Raw genomic sequence first — 16,774 nt, 5'->3', positions numbered from 1 at the left:
GTGCCCTTGGGCTGTGTGTCACCTGGAGGCCCCCAACCTCTGCTCTGCGGCTGGGAAAAGACCCCTGCTGTTGAGCTTGGGGGTCGGGGGGTGGGGACGCCATGGGCCTCCAGCCTCTCAGAGGTGCCCGACCACCAGCACTCAGGATGCTGGGTGTGTCCGTTTCCTGCTGCCACTATAACCAGTTACCAGGAAGCAGTGGCCTGAAACAGCACATTTATCCCCTGCAGCTCTGGAGGTTGGAAGTCCAAAATCAGTCTCGTGGGGCTAAACTCAGGGCTGGTTCCCTCCGGAGGCTCCAGGCGAGAACTGATTCCCAGGCCTTCTCCAGCTTCTGGAGCCGCCCGCATCCCTTGGCCGGGGGGCCCCTCTGCCACCTGCAGTGCACACCACTCCATCCTCTGCTTCTGTCCGCACGTCTCTGCCCTCTGACCCTGCTGTGTCCCTGTTCTCGGGACGCTGTGATGGTGATCAGGGTTCACCGAGACCACCCCGGATACTCGCCCCGTCTCAAGGTCGGCACTTGCTCTCATCTGCAGAGTCCCTTTGGCCAGCTGACACAGCCGTAAGTTCTGGGACGAGGGTGAGGACATCTTTGGGAGCCGCCAGTCTGCCCACCAACCGCACTGGGTTCCTGCCCCTGCGCTGGCGCCTGTTCCCCGCAGAGGTTAACTGTCGCCCTGAAAGGTCCACGAGCTCCTGTATCTGCAGGCCTGAGGCTTTATTCCTGCAGCGTCTGGTTCACTCCACCTTTCATTTATTAAGCCGCCTTTTGAGGGCCAAGCCAGGGCACAAAGCTGAAGACGAAGCAGTCCCTGCTTGACCTTGTCCTAGGCAAAAGCCCTAAAAATTCTAAATGGTAACCACGTGTGTCATTCTGTGCGCCCCCTGAGGGAATATCTTGCAGGTTCAGTTAACAGTCTTGGGCCTGTGGCTGCCTTGACAGCTGGCCCACAGGTGGTATTTGCTTATTGGGATCAAAATATGAAACTAGAAACAAGAAAATACTGTCAGGAGTGCCAGCTAGTTTCATTCGTCAAGCCCTTGTTGGGGCTCCACCCCGTCTCAGCAGGCGGTAGCCAGCGCCGTCCTCTGCTGCGTGCTTCCGGTTCCCGTGCCTTCTCCCCGTCACCTTTGCGCGCCTCTCCTCCCTGCCCAGGCCGCGCAGGCCTCAGACCTCTTCCCTTCTGATCCCACAGATGCCCCGAGGCCCCGGCCTCCGCCGAGGCGGGCTTGAGGTTTGCACACTTGCCCGCCCTCCCAGTCACATGCGCGCTCCCTTGCTTCTGAGGGCCGAGCCGGGGCACAGAGCTGCGGCTGAGCAGGGGCCGTGAGCCCAGGCGCACAGGGCTGCCCTCCTCCTCCACATGGCACGTGAACACCTCTTGGGGAGCGTTATGGAAAACCAGGTGCCCGGCCAGTCCAGACCAGCTTCATCCGAAGCTCTGAGGGTGGGCCTGGCGCTGGCACTTTGAAGGGTCCCTCGGGTGTTGTGCAGCCCAGGTTCAGAGCATTGTCCTAGAAGCTCAGAGGCCGGCGGAGGTAGAAACACAGACATGTGCAGGTCATGGGATTTGCCCCGTGCGTATTTCAACAACAGCAACCCTCTTCTCACTGGGTCCTCCTAAGGGCCCTGCAGGGTAGACAGGGGCTGTTACCACCATTTCGCAGGGGACCGCAGTGAGGCCTGGATCTCAGTCCTAGGCACTCTGGTTGCTGAGACCATCCCACCCCCCGACTCCTGCCCCGGTCTGTCTTCCAGAACTTTCTAAAGGGTGAGACAAAGGTTTGCGGAAATGAGCTGAGGTCACTTTCTCCCTGAAGTTCCCAACCTGTCAGGTGACCAGTACTCTGTGGCGACGGAAAGGAGGGAGCCTGGAACATCCCTTGACGGGTGCTCCCATGGGGGGCGACATGGGGCCGTGTGTGGGGCGCTGGGCTGAGCCCCGTGTGCCACCAGGGCTGCCCACCCACACAGATGGGGCCCCACAGGCACCTCTCCTCCCCGGGAAAGGTCACACAGCCCTGAGACTGGGTAGAGTGCAAATCAAAGCCCCTCAGAATTAAGAAGTTTCCCCCATTGAGTGGAATTTCACAGCCCAGTGGCCAATTTCTAAGTCATGCACGTTAATGGGCAGCTAATGAGGGACCCAGGCAGGACAGGGGCGTGCCCCGGGCGCCCAGAGCCGAGATTAAGGAGTACAAAGCCAGGCCGCTCTGAGAGCCCTTGATCTCCTTTCTCACTGCCTCGGGGTGGATGTGGGGGGAGAGAGCCATGTGAATTCCGGAGGGGTGCGCCCCAGCCCCTCACATCCTGCCGTCTGCTCACCCATTCATTCCCTCCTTTACGTGTCCGCTCCCATCCGGGCACCATCAGGGTCCGGGCGGGTGCAGGAGCCAGCGTGACACTGCTGGCTTTGAGATGACACACGCTCGGGGCTGATTTCCAGACCTGGCCCTGGCCAGCGCTCACGTTTTGAGCCTCTTGCCCCACCCGTGGGAGCCCTGCGCCCTACGGACCGCGGTGACAGCCCTTGGGATTCAGAGTGAGGACGCGGGGGGCGCTTGCTGCCAGGCCTGGGTCACGGTGAGCACCGCTCACGTGGTCGCAGCAGAACTGCGGCGCACGACGCCGTCCAGCTCCGGGCTCCCTTTCCCCTGGAGCCCGTGGACAGGCTGGCCACTCAGCAGATGGAGCAGGGCCCGCAAAGTATAAACGGAGCCGCTGCAGGGAGGTGGCACGGTCAGGGGCTTGAGACCATACGAGCAAAGCCTTTGGTGCTGATCTCGACGGAGAAGGACTGATTGATTGGGGGAGGCATTGAACATGTTTAACTTACAGCAGCGGTTCTCAGGAAGGGGCCCCGGACCCCCTGAGTCAGAAACGCTGGTGATGGATCCCACACTCGGTGTTTTAACATGCTCTCGGGGGGATTTGAGCCTGGGCGCCAGGAATAAACAGGTTCACCTCTGAATTCAAGATCCGACCTTCACGGGGCTGTGTTTTCCGGGTTGGGACTGTTTCCAGAATTCTGCCGTCCTAGCCGACTGTATCGGGTAGGAGAGGTAGTCTCTACTCAAAGTGTGGTCCAGGGACGGGCAGCACCCACCTCCGCAGAGCTCGCGAGAAACGTGGAGTCTCGGCTCCACCCCAGGTGGGACGAATCAGCACCTGCCTGTTAACAAGACCCCAGATGATTCCCGTGCTCGTCTGCCTGGGGCGCCTCTCCAGAGCCTTTGCATGCGTGAGTCCACAGCACCCCCCCACCAGGAGGGCACACGGACCCCCTTCTGCAGATGGGAAACTGGGCTGGCCCCCCTAGCAGGTGACAGAGGGGGGTAGGGGGCCTGGGAGGCATCCCGGGAGGAGGCGTTGGAGATGGTGAGATTGGTGCAGCCTCCCTGATTTCTCCCAGCTGAGCTCCCTCTAACCCTCGGGGCGGCCGGGAAGGCCCCGCCCCCGGGAGTCTTAAGACGCCTGTGCTCAGGCCAGAGGTCTCAGAAGCTACGAGTTCTTGGGACGGATGGCCTCGACCTCTTGTCCGTGTCCTCCTAGGTTCGGGGACGTGACCCCAGCACGTGCTCTCTAGGGCTCCCATAATTCATGACGCATTTGCCCACCCCGGTGGAGCTAGAGCCTTCCTCCCACCCCTCTGGGTCCTCTGAAGTGAGCCCGAGTCCCCGTCCCTGATGGCCCAGGACTGTCTGTCGCCTTGAAGATTGGACTTGGTGGTAAGGACCAGGGGCTGGAGCCCCTTCGCTGTGGAAGTTGGCCCGGAGGCAGGGGGTGGGTGAGAACAGCCATGGGGAGGAAGGAGTTGGGGATTTGGAACACAAAGGGGGTGGGAGGGCAAGAGTGCCCGTAAACAAGGTTGGAAGTTGCGGGGGCAGCGCTGGTTGAGGGGAAAGGCGTGAGGACCGGAAGCTGGGGGGCAGGTGGTTGCATAACGCTTTGGAAAGGGGGGAGCAGATGCTCGGGAAGAGGGGTACAGAGGCTGGGGTGGTTGGGACAGGCGTCCTGGCTCTGGCTGGATCGAGGAGAGACGCATCCCAGCTGGAGAAGGGTGCCGTGAACTGGGAAGACAGTGCCGGGACCACCCCCTCTCTCTGCCCCTCTGCTGCTTCTAGCCATGGAGGGACAGACCCCAGGAGACAGAGGCCTTTCGGAAAAGCCGGTCCCCACGGCCACCCGCCCCAGTCTGTCCTCACTGGGTGCTGTCTTCATTCTCCTGAAGTCCGCGCTGGGCGCCGGCCTGCTCAGCTTCCCGTGGGCCTTCCACAAGGCGGGTGGGGTGGCCCCCGCTTTCCTAGCGGAGCTGGTAAGCCCATGGGGAGCATTTTGAGGCGGGGGGCGGGTCTCCGGGGGCAGGTAGGAGCTTAATTTTATTTTTCCAGCTAGAGCCCTGGGTGTTGCTTTTGCAGAGCTGCCTGTCTCCGAAATTACTCCTGTGGCTTTTGCTTTTCCATCCCGCTCAGCTCACGAAGGGAGGAGGGAATCCCCCTGTAGACCCGGGGCCAAGAGCATCCTCTAGGCGGCTGAGGGCCTCGCAGCCAGGCGGGGTGTGGGGGAGGGGGGGAGGTAGAGGCGTGCTGGGTCCCTGCGGAGCGCTCGTCACCTGTAGCCAATGAACCTGGCCTTTCAGCTGGGGAGGCGCTGTCTCCGAGCCACGGATTGACTTCTCTTGCCTCCCGGTCTCGGCTCCCCAGTGAAAGCCCAAATCTCGTGGGCAGGTCAGGACTGAGGCCGCCGTGACGCCTGCAACCTGCACGGTGTCAGCGGTGTTTGGCCAGTTCTGCTGGCTGCGTGTGGAGCCTGAACTCTCTCCCTTCCCAGAAAGTTCCAGGGCCCGACCGTCCTCAGCGGGAAAGAGCTGCTGATTAGCACAGCTTCATGTTATTAGCAGTCTTTTCCTTGAGCTGATAGGAATCAGGCATTTCGTGGTAAGCTCTTTGACGGGCATCATCTAGAGTGCTTTTTTCTGGCAGCTGGCTGATAATGGCCCCATTGGTGGGCCCACGGGGCCTTTCTTGTCCTTCTGGAAGCTGCCACATGCTGCCCTGTGTAGTGTCTGGTGTAACCCGTGCCACCCCCATGCTGGCTGAGCGCCTGTCTGGCGCCGGGTGGCTGAGACGCTGTGGTCTCCGTCCTTGTGAAGCTTGTTCTAACAGGGAACTCGGACAAGATTCAAGAAGTCGAATGACACAGTGTCAGATGGTGGGCAGCGTGATGGGTGGGATGACATCCGTGGGAGCGGGAGGGGGGCAGAGAGGCCCCCGCCAAGGCGGCGCTGAGCCCCAGCTTGTCCAGGCGCACGTGACGGGCAACAGAGCGGTGTTTGGATGTGTGCGGCAGAAAGGCCGCGCTTCCGGAACAGGGAGCCCGACCTCCAGCCGCAAAGGGTCAGCGATAGAGCGGATGGGGCCCGCATGGGGGTCCGTGGTCAGGCACAGACGGACCAGTCCGAGGACGCCAGGCAGGGCGGAGGCAGGGACGTGGCGCGCCGCTCCGCAGGCTCCGTGCGGGGTCTCCTGGCACCTTTCGGGAGTACGGATGCCGACTGCCCAGGTTTGGGTGGACCTGAGATAGTGCATCTCTGACAGGCTCCCGGGTAACACGGATGCTGCGGGGGTGGCTTGCCCTTTGCACAGGATGCTCTAAAGATCCCATCTTGGGCAGGCAGCCAGCCTTCAGGAGAGGACCCCAAATATGAATAAGTGGAAACTCCCGACAAGGGGAGAAGTCAAACTCCCCCATCATTTCCTGACTCCCCTCCTCTTAGCCAGTGAGACTTCTGCCCTGTCCCCAGGTACAAGGCCTCCCCTTGGACGGGAGGAATGTTTAAAGCTGCCTGCCACTGGGAGGTCAGTGGTGTGAGGTTTTAGGTCTCTGATGGCCCCATGAGCACCGGAGGGTTAATGAAATTAATGAGCCTGGACCCTCCTCGGCTCCAAAGAGAGGCGCGCCTGGCCAGGGGCTGTGAGGGCTCTTTGCTCACTGGCTGCTAAGAGGCTCAGGGACCGTCTCGAGGGTCAGCTACTCCTGCGTGGACAGCTCACTGCGTTAGCAGAGACGTACCTTCACTGGCAGAGGCTCAGCCTGACCCCCCACCCCCCTTCCCTTCCTTTCATCCCCAAATACCTACGAAGCACCTGCTGTGTTCTAGGTGCTTTTCTGGGGCTAAACGGTAAGCAAAAAAGACAGGATCCCAGTCTCCCTGGAGCTTAGAGTCTGGTGGATGAGCGAGATGGGGATCCTCACGCTGTATGCACAGGTGTGAGTCTGTGGCCTTAGGTCCCTGGACCCAAGGACCACAACCTGGGCAGCGTAAAACAACAGAAGTGTATTCTCTCCCAGTCTTGGAGACTGCAAGTCCGAACTAATGTGTCGGCAGGGTCCTTCCCGCCTCTCCAGCTCCTGGGGGCTCCAGACGTTCCTTGGCTTGTGGCCATGTCACTCCAGTCTCTGCCCCATCACCACACAGCTTTCTCTGTGTCTCCTCCTCTTCTGTCTCTTATTAGGACACTTGTTGGATTTAAGGCCCACTTGGCTTATCCAGAATGACCTCATCTCAAGATCCTTAATTTCACCTGCAAAGACCCTTTTCATTTAATTACATGTTCATTATTTGCATCTGCTAAGATGACTGCCAGTAAGTCCCTTTCACAGGTTCTGGAGATGAGGATGTAGACAAACCTTTTGGGGGATTCGACCCACCATGGGGAAAAAAGTGGGCCCACGAAAGGTGTGGTTCTGCCAGAAGCGGAGGGTTGAGCCCACCTCGGGGGTGAAGTGTGGGGAGGCTTCCTGGAGGAGGTGACCTTGGAGAGGAGGGGGGAAGAGTAGGAGTTCCCCAGGTGAGGGACGGTGGTGGAGGCGGGGAGGGTGGTGTTCCAAGCAGAGGAACCGGCACGGGCAGAGGTCGAGGGGCTGGAGGGAGCGTGCATGTTCCTCCTGGCTCTGAACTTGCAAGTTTCTCTCAGGCGGTCCAGTTTGATGTTCCCTTCAGCAGCCCTAGTTGTGGCTGCTGGCGTAAGAACGCATCTGCTGTTCAGGGGCACGAACTGTGTGTGAAGACGGCCGTGCTGGCTCTCCCTGGGCTTCTTAGCTGAGTACCTCACAGCTCCTGCATTGTTCTCCTCCATAGAAGTGTGGGAGGGGCGTTTGGCCGTGGAGACCAGGTCCAGCTTAGGGACAGGTAGCCGTCCATCCTGGAGAGGCTCAAAAACATTTAACTACGTGGGGCAAGTGGGTCTCAAATGCATCAGTTGAGGCGGGGGTGGGGGGGCGGCAGGGGGGTTGTCGAGTGGCGCAGATGATTTGGAAAGCAGTTTGTAAGAAATTGCTAGAGTCGAACACACATCTACCCTGACACCCAGGAATTCCACTCCTCGGTGTGTGTCCAGGAGAAGGAAACGTGGGTCCTCAGAATGACTTATTCTAGAATGCTCAGCTCTTCATTCATAGTAGCCAAACACGAAGAACAGCCCAGATGTCTGGCAACGGGATTGGATCAACCAATTGTGCTTCTATCCACACAGTGAAATAGCACTTGGCAAAAATGGGAATAAACTTTACCGATGTGCCCGATAGGGCTGGCCCTCACAAACGTTACCACTCAGTGGAAAGGCAGATAAGAAAATGGCTAAAAGCAGAAAAATATTAGTGGTTTTTTTCTGGGCATGGGGACAGAAAGTGACTGGGAAGGGACAGGAGGGAACTTCGGGGACGTGGTAACATTTTGTGTCTTGGTAGGGGTTTAGGATGCACTTGTACGTTGGTTATACCCCTTCCAATGATATACACTTAAGACTGCATTTCACTGTGTGTAAATTTTATCTTACGAGAGGGACTGTAAACACATCGAGCTCTAATTAACGATACGCACGCCCAAATCTTTAGGGGGAAGTATGCTAATTAATACCCACAACTTGCCTTGAAACGTACACCCAAGTTTAGATGGACGCATGGACGCACGGTAGAGATGTGATCAGATAAGCACAGTGATCTGCTCCTAGTAGAATCTAGGTAGTGGGTACAGGGCGTTCATTGTACAATTCTTCCAACTTTCCTAGATGTTTGAAAAATTTTCAGTGTTGGAAAAAATTCCAACAGAGCACTGGAGGGGGAGTCTAGAGAATAAGAATGACCATCATTTCTTGAGCAGTTACCACGTGCCAGGCACTGAGCTGGCACAACTCTCCAGTAAGGTAGATGGTATCATCCCCATTTCACAGATGGGAAAACAGAGGTTGATGGTGGGCCTCATGCCACAGAGCAGGTGAGTGGCAGAGTTGGAATTGAACCCAAGTATGCCTGCTTCCTAACCATCATGCTTATGGCTCTTCACCTGCAACGCATGTGATCTTAGGAAAGTAATTTAAACTCTGAGTTTCTGATGCCTCATTTGTCCAACTGGTGTGGAGTGGTGGGAACCCCAGATTCACAGACGTAGAGCCAGTGCGGCCTCTAGAATCCACCTGCTTTGCAGCTCTGGTTTCAAGGGAGGGGGCTGGTCGCTTGTCAGGTAGAGGCCCTAGGCTGTAGGCAGCCGTGGCCTCTGCAGGTGAGACCCGGAGGGAGTGGTATCAGCATCCTGGGGGGCGGTTGTGGGCACACCTGGCCCCATGGTCCTGTTCTGCAGGTCTCCTTGGTCTTCCTGATCAGTGGGCTGGTCATCCTGGGCTATGCTGCCTCCGTCAGTGGCCAGGCCACCTACCAGGGCGTGGTCGGAGGGCTGTGTGGCCCCACCATCAGGAAGCTGTGTGAGGCCTGCTTCATCATCAACCTGCTCATGATCTCCGTGGCCTTCCTCAGGGTGATCGGGGACCAGCTGGAGAAGTGTAAGTACCTGCCCTGGAGTCAGGGCTGACCCCGGGTGTGGAGCTCGCGTCTCCCGAGCTCCTGGTGGATGAGCAGGACGTTGGCTTGGGCCCTTGGCAGGCAGCGGAGGCCGAGACCACTGCCAGCTCCTAACGTCGTGGCGAAGGGAGGTGCAGGGTTAGCAATTACCACCACAGTGAGAGTCAAGGAGCTGGAGGGAGCTGTGCTGGGGATCCAGGGGGGACTCATTCTACAGACGGGGAGGCGGCCCCAACTGCAAAGACACCCCTGTGAGAGAACCGGCAACACCTTGAATTTGGGGATGTCAAAGACGCTCAGCCCCATGCTCCCTTGGCCTCTAGTCCCCCCACTAACAATTTCCCTCTAAGCACCTCTTTGGCTGCGTCTTACCGATTTTGATATGTTCTGATTTCACTTTTAATCCATTCAGTCCTTTGCTAGTTTTTGCTATGATTTCCTATTTGACTCATGGGATGTTTAGAATTGTGTGATTCAATTTCCAATTATTTGGGAGTTTTCTAGTTGCCTTTTTGGTTTCTTTTTTTAAAAAATTTTTTTATACAGCAGGTTCTTATTAGTCATCAATTTTATACACATCAGTGTATACATGTCAATCCCAGTCTCCCAATTCATCGCACCTCCACCCCCACCCCCACCACTTTCCCCGCTTGGTGTCCATACGTTTGTTCTCTGCATCTGTGTCTCAATTTCTGCCCTGCAAACTGGTTCATCTGTACCCTTTTTCTAGGTTCCACATATATGCGTTAATATATGATATTAGTTTTTCTCTTTCTGACTTACTTCACTCTGTATGACAGACTCTACATCCCTCCACGTCCCTACGTATGACCCAATTTCGTTCCTTTTTATGGCTGAGTAATACTCCATTGTATATATGTACCACAACTTCTTTATCCATTCATCTGTCGATGGGCATTTAGGTTCCTTCCATGACCTGGCTGTTGTGAATAGTGCTGCAGTGAACATTGGGGTGCATGCGTCTTTTTGAATTACGGTTTTCTGTGGGTATATGCCCAGTAGTGGGATTGCTGGGTCATATGGTAGTTCTATTTTTAGTTTTTTAAGGAACCTCCATACTGTTCTCCATAGTGGCCGTATCAATTTACATTCCCACCAACAGTGCAGGAGGGTTCCCTTTTCTCCACACCCTCTCCAGCATTTGTTGTTTGTAGATTTTCTGATGATGCACATTCTAACCTGTGTGAGGTGGTACCTCATTGTAGTTTTGATTTGCATTTCTCTAATAATTAGCGATGTTGAACAGCTTTTCATGTGTTTTTTGGCCATCTGTATGTCCTCTTTGGAGAAAGTCTGTTTAGGTCTTCTGCCCATTTTTTGATTGGGTTGTTTGTTTTTTTTAATATTGAGCTGCACGAGCTGTTTATATATTTTGGAGATCAATCCTTTGACCGTTGATTCGTTTGCAAATATTTTTTCCCATTCTGAGGGTTGTCTTTTCGTCTTGTTTGTAGTTTCCTTTGCTTTGCAAAAGCTTTTAAGTTTCATTAGGTCCCATTTGTTTATTTTTGTTTTTATTTCCATTACTCTAGGAGGTGGATCAAAAAAGATCTTGCTGTGATTTATGTCAAAGAGTGTTCTTCCTATGTTTTCCTCTAAGAGTTTTACAGTGTCCGGTCTTACATTTAGGTCTCGAATCCTTTTTGAGTTTATTTTTGTGTGTGGTGTTAGGGAGTGTTCTAATTTCATTCTTTTACATGTAGCTGTCCAGTTTTCCCAACACCACTTATTGAAGAGAGTGTCTTTTCTCCATTGTATATCCTTGCCTCCTCTGTCATAGATTAGTTGACCATAGGTGCGTGGGTTTATCTCTGGGCTTTCTATCCTGTTCCACTGATCTATATTTCTGTTTTTGTGCCAGTACCATATTGTCTTGAGTACAGTAGCTTCGTAGTATAGTCTGAAGTCAGGGAGCCCGATTCCTCCAGCTCCGCTTTTTTCCCTGAAGACTGCTTTGGCTATTCGGGGTCTTTTGTGTCTCCATACAAATTTTAAGATTTTTTGTTCTAGTTCTGTAAAAGAAAAAAAAAAAATGCCATTGGTAATTTGATAGGGATTGCATTGAATCTGCAGATTGCTTTGGGTAGTATAGTCATTTTCACAATATTGATTCTTCCAATTCAAGAACATGGTATATCTCTCCATCTGTTGGTATCATCTTTAATTTCTTTCATCAGTGTCTTATAGTTTTCTGCATATAGGTCTTTGGTCTCCCTAGGTAGGTTTATTCCTAGGTATTTTATTCTTTTTGTTGCAGTGGTAAATGGGAGTGTTTCCTTAATTTCTCTTTCAGATTTTTCATCATTAGTGTACAGGAATGCAAGAGATTTCTGTGCATTAATTTTGTATCCTGCTACTTTACCAAATTCATTGATTAGCTCTAGTAGTTTTCTGGTGGCATCTTTAGGATTCTCTATGTATAGTAACATGTCATCTGCAAAGAGTGACAGTTTTACTTTTTCTTTTCCAATTTGTATTCCTTTTATTTCTTTCTTCTCTGATTGCCGTGGCTAGGACTTCCAAAACTATACTGAATAATAGTGGTGAGAGTGGACATCCTTGTCTTGTTCCTGATCTTAGAGGAAATGGTTTCAGTTTTCCACCATCGAGAATGATGTTTGCTGTGAGTTTGTCATATATGGCCTTTATTATGTTGAGGTAGGTTCCCTTTATGCCCACTTTCTGGAGAGTTTTTATCATAAATGGGTGTTGAATTTTGTCAAAAGCTTTTTCTGCATCTATTGAGATGATCATACCGTTTTTCTTCTTCAATTTGTTAATATGGTGTATCACATTGATTGATTTGCATATATTAAAGAATCCTTGCATCCCTGGGATAAATCCCACTTGATCATGGTGTATGATCCCTTTATGTGCTGTTGGATTCTGTTTGCTAGTATTTTGTTGAGGATTTTTGCATCTATATTCATCAGTGATACTGGTCTGCAATTTCCTTTTTTTGTAGTATCTTTGTCTGGTTTTGATATCAGGGTGATGGTGGCCTCATAGAATGAGTTTAGGAGTGTTCCTTCCTCTGCAATTTTTGGAAGAGTTTGAGAAGGATGGGTGTTAGCTCTTCTCTAAATATTTGATAGAATTCACCTGTGAAGCCATCCGGTCCTGGAGTTTTGTTTGTTGGAAGATTTTTAATCACAGTTTCAATTTCATGACTTGTGATTGGTCTGTTCATATTTTCTATTTCTTCCTGCTTTAGTCTTGGAAGGTTATACCTTTCTAAGAGTTCGTCCATTTCTTCCAGGTTGTCCATTTTATTGGCATAGAGTTGCGTGTAGTAGTCTCGTAGAATGCTTTGTATTTCTGTGGTGTCTGTTTTTACTTCTCCTTTTTCATTTCTAATTTTATTGATTTGAGTCCTCTCCCTCTTTTTCTTGATGAGTCTGGCTAATGGTTTATCAATTTTATCTTCTCAAAGAACCAGCTTTTAGTTTTATTGATCCTTGCTTGGTTTCTTTGTTTCTCTCTCATTTATTTCTGCTCTAATCTTTATGATTTCTTTCCTTCTGATAAGTTTGGGTTTTGTTTGTTCTTCTTTCTCTAGTTTCTTTAGGTGTAAGGTTAGATTGTTTATATTAGATTTTTCTTGTTTCTTGAGGTAGGCTTGTATAGCTATAAACTTTCCTCTTAGAACTGCTTTTGCTGCATCCCATAGGTTTTGGATCGTCGTGTTTTCATTGTCATTTGTCTCTCGGTATTTTTTGATTTCCTCTTTGATTTCTTCAGTGATCTCTTGGTTATTTAGTAACATATTGTTTAGCCTCCATGCGTTTGTGTTTTTTTACATTTTTCCCCCCTGTAATTGATATCTAATCTCATAGCGTTGTGGTCAGAAAAGTTGCTGGATATGATTTCAGTTTTTTTAAATTTACTGAGCCTTTATTTGTGGCCCAAGATGTGATGTATCCTGTAGAATATTCCATGAGCACTTGAGAAGAAAGTGTAATCTGCTGTTTTGGGATGGAATGTCCTATAAATATCAATTAAATCTATCTGGTCTGTTGTGTCATTTAAAGCTTGTGTTTTCTTATCAATTTTCTGTCAGGATGATGTGTCCATTGGTGTAAGTGAGGTGTTAAAGTCCCCCACTGTTATTGTGTTACCGTCGATTTCCTCTTTTATAGCTGTTAGCAGTTGCCTTATGTATTGAGGTGCTCCTATGTTGGGTGCATAAATATTTACAATTGTTATATCTTCTTCTTGGATTGATCCCTTGATCATTATGTAGTGTCCTTCCTTGTCTCTTGTAACATTCTCTATTTTAAAGTCTATGTTATCTGATATGAGTATTGCTACTCTTTTGGTTTCTATTTGCATGGAATATCTTTTTCCATCCCCTTACTTTCAGTCTGAATGTGTCCCTAGGTCTAAAGTGGGTGTCTTGTAGGCAGCATATATATGAGTCTTGTTTTTGTATCCATTCAGCAAGCCTTGTGTCTTTTGGTTGGAGCATTTAATCCGTTCACTTTTAAGGTAATTACTAATATGTACCTATGACCATTTTCTTAATTGTTTGGGGTTTGTTTTTGTAGGTCTTTTTCTGCTCTTGTGTTTCCCACTTAGAGAAGTTCATTTAGCATTTGTTGTAGAGCTGGTTTGGTGGAGCTGAATTCTCTTAGCTTTTGCTTGTCTGTAAAGCTTTTGATGTCACCATCAAATCTGAATGAGATCCTTGCTGGGTAGAGTAATCTTGGTTGTAGTTTCTTCCCTTTCATCACTTTAAATATATCATACCACTCCCTTCTGGCTTGTAGAGTTTCTGCTGAGAAATCAGCTGTTAACCTTCTGGGAGTTCCCTTGTATGTTATTTGTCGTTCTTCCCTTGCTGCTTTCAGCAATTTGTGTTTAATTTTTGCCAGTTTGATTACTGTGTGTCTCGGCGTGTTTCTCCTGGGGTTTATCCTGTATGGGACTCTCTGCACTTCTGGACTTGGGTGGCTATTTCCTTTCCCATGTTAGGGAAGTTTTCGACTATAATCTCTTCAAATATCTTCTCAGGTCCTTTCTCTCTCTCTTCTCCTTCTGGGACCCCTATAATGTGAATGTTGTGTGTTGAATGTTGTTGTATTGACTGTTGTCCCAGAGGTCTCTTAGGCTGTCTTCATTTCTTTTCATTCTTTTTTCTTTATTCTGTTCCGCAGCAGTGAATTCCACCATTCTGTCTTGCAGGTCACTTATCCGTTCTTCTGCTTCAGTTATTCTGCTATTGATTCCTTCTAGTGTAGTTTTCTTTTCAGTTATTGTATTGTTCATCTCTGTTTGTTTGTTCTTTAATTCTTCTAGATCTGTGTTAAACATTTCTTGCATCTTCTCAGTCTTTGCCTCCATTCTTTTTCCGAGGTCCTGGATCATCTTCACTAACACTATTCTGAATTCTTTTTCTATCTCCACTTCATTTAGTTGTTTTTCTGGGGTTTTATCTTGTTCCTTCATCTGGTACATAGCCCTCTGCCTTTTCATCTTGTCTGTCTTTCTGTGCATGTCGCCTTTTTGGTTTCTGCCTTAAATGCACCATGGTCAGAGAACACATCTGTATAATTTTGCCATGTGAGACTTACTCTCTGGCTCAGCATGTGGTCTCTCTTGGTGAGCTCTTAAAGGGTGTGTATTCTGTGGTTCTTTGGTACAGTGTTCTAGAACTCTCTATTAGGTCAGGGTGATCCAGAGCTTTGATCAGATCTTCCATGGCCTTGCAGATTTTTGGGGCAGTGGGGGAGTCTAGTTATTCTGTCAGGTTATGAGACAGAGAGTGTTAAAGTCTCCAATTATGATTGCAGATCTGTCTACTTTTCCCTTTAATTCTATGAATTTTTTGCTCCTGGTTTTTGAAGCTCTCTTATGAATAAGCACACACAGTGAATTGCCTTTTTATTATGAAATTTCACTTTTTGTCTCTGTAATGCTTTGTGAATACACCTGTGAATATAGCCTCTCCCACATCCTTAAGATTAGTGTTTGCACAGAATTTCTTTTCCCACTCTTTTACTCTGAACCTTGGAATTTTAAAATGCACTTCTTGTAGACAGCATATGGTTGGGTCTTGCTTTCTTATCATCTTGACAGTCTCGGGTTTTAATTGGCATATTTAGACTTTTACTTGGAATGTAATAATGACTGATGGTTGCATCTCGGTCTATCATTTTGCTGTTTGTTCTGTCTCTTGAACCGTGAAAAAAGGTCCCTGATGCAGGGATATGGAAATTAAAGGCTCCCATGTTGTGGGAAGGACTCTTATCCTCCACAAAAATGAAAGTTGGTAGATCTGAACCAACTTTAAATTGGCACTGAAATGCCCTGCCTGACAGTGGCAAGTAGAGGTCATGTCGGATTTCAATTCTGGTCAACTGGTGGTGCTGCTCTGCTGAGATGAATTCTGAGGTCCTGCCGTGTTGAGAAGGATTCTGAAGGCCTGACTTAGTGGCAAGGATCTGAGGGGCTGCCATGATGGGAAGGATTTTGATGGGCTGCCTTGTGAGAAGGATTCTAGGGGCTGCCGTGTTGAGGAGAATCTTAGGAGCTGCTTTTTTGAGGAGGATAGTAGGGGCTGCCCTGTTGGGAAGAATCTTAGCGGCTACAGTGTTGAGAAGGATTCTGAGGGCCTGACTTCTTGGGAAGGATCTGAGGGCCTGTTGTATTGGGACGGATTCTGATGGGCTGCCATGAGAGAAGGATTCTAGGGGCTGCCTTCTTTAGAAGAATCTTAGGGGCTGCCGTGTTGGGAAGGATTTTGAGGGCCTCCGTGCTGAGAAGAATCTTAGGGGCTGCCGTGATTTGGAGGGTTCTCAGGGGCTGCTGTGTTGCGAAGGATTCTGAGGTGATGCCGTGTGAGAAAGATTCTAGTGGCTCCCACAGTGGGAAGAATCTTAGCAGCTGCAGTGTTGGGAAGGATTCTGAGGGGCTGCTGTGTTGAGGAGGATTCTGAGGGGCTGCCTTCTTGGGAAGGATACTGAGGGGCTGTGGTGTTCGTAGGGATTCTGAGTGGCTATCCTGCTGAGGACAATTCTGAGGGGCTGCTGTGTTGAGAAGATTCTGAGCTGCTGCCATGTTTAGAATGATTGTGAGGGGCTGTTGTGTTGGGAAGGATTCTGAGGGTCTCCGTGTTGAGAGGAACCCTAGGGGCTGCCATCCTTTGGAGGATTCTCAAGGGCTGCTGTGTTGAGAAGGATTCTGAGGGCCTGCAGTGTTCAGAAAGGTTCTGAGGGGCTTCCGTGTTGGGAAGGAATGTGAGGGGCTGTGTCTTGAGAAGGGTTCAATGGGCTGCCATGTGAGAAGGATTCTTCCTGTTGAGGAGGCTTCTGAGGGCCTCAGTGTTGAGAAGAAATTAGTGGCTGTCGTGTGGAAGAGGATTCTGAGGGGCTGCCATGTTGAAAATGATTTTGAGGGGGTGCCCTGTTGAGAATAATTTTGGGGGCTGCTGTGTTGAGGATCTGAGGCCCTCAGTGTTGAGAGGAATCTTAGGGGCTGCCATGTTGAAACTGATTTTGAGGGCTTCCCTGTTGAGAAGGATTCTGAGGGGGTGTCATGTGAGGCGGCTTTTGAGGGCCTCAGTGTTGAGAAAATATGGGCCACTATGTTGGGAAGAATCTTAGCAGCTGGCATGCTGAGGAGGGTTCTGAGGGGCGGCCATGTTTAGAACAATCTCAGGGGCTGTCGTGTCCCTGGGATCCGAGGGGTACTGTGCTACGAAGGGTTCTGAGGGGCTGCCATTTGCGGAAGGAGGAGGTGCTGCCGTGTTTAGGAGGATTCTGAGCGGCTGCTGTGTTGAGAAGGTTCTGGGCTCAGTTAGTGGACCACCTGGAGAGAGTATTGATTGGAGGCATGCCACCCCAGCTCTGGGTGGATTGACTGGTGGGAGGAGAGCATCGTCTGCGTGTTTCT

General features: G+C 50.5%; 1 protein-coding gene across 1 annotated transcript in view; it reads left to right on the top strand.

Moving 5' to 3' along the window:
* Nucleotides 1–4,130: 4,130 nt before the first annotated feature.
* SLC38A8 (solute carrier family 38 member 8) overlaps nt 4,131–16,774 on the top strand; it is a 37,655-nt gene continuing 25,011 nt past the window's right edge. Inside the window, exons 1-2 of the mRNA XM_060289430.1 lie at nt 4,131–4,319; nt 8,643–8,841. Of these exons, the coding sequence (XP_060145413.1) occupies nt 4,131–4,319; nt 8,643–8,841 (388 nt within the window). The remainder of the gene's footprint in view (nt 4,320–8,642; nt 8,842–16,774) is intronic.

The sequence above is a fragment of the Globicephala melas genome, chromosome 19 (assembly GCF_963455315.2).
Source record: "Globicephala melas chromosome 19, mGloMel1.2, whole genome shotgun sequence".
Lineage (NCBI taxonomy): Eukaryota > Metazoa > Chordata > Mammalia > Artiodactyla > Delphinidae > Globicephala > Globicephala melas.
Note: the sequence above shows the minus strand (reverse complement) of the source record. Positions and strands in the feature narration are given on the sequence as shown.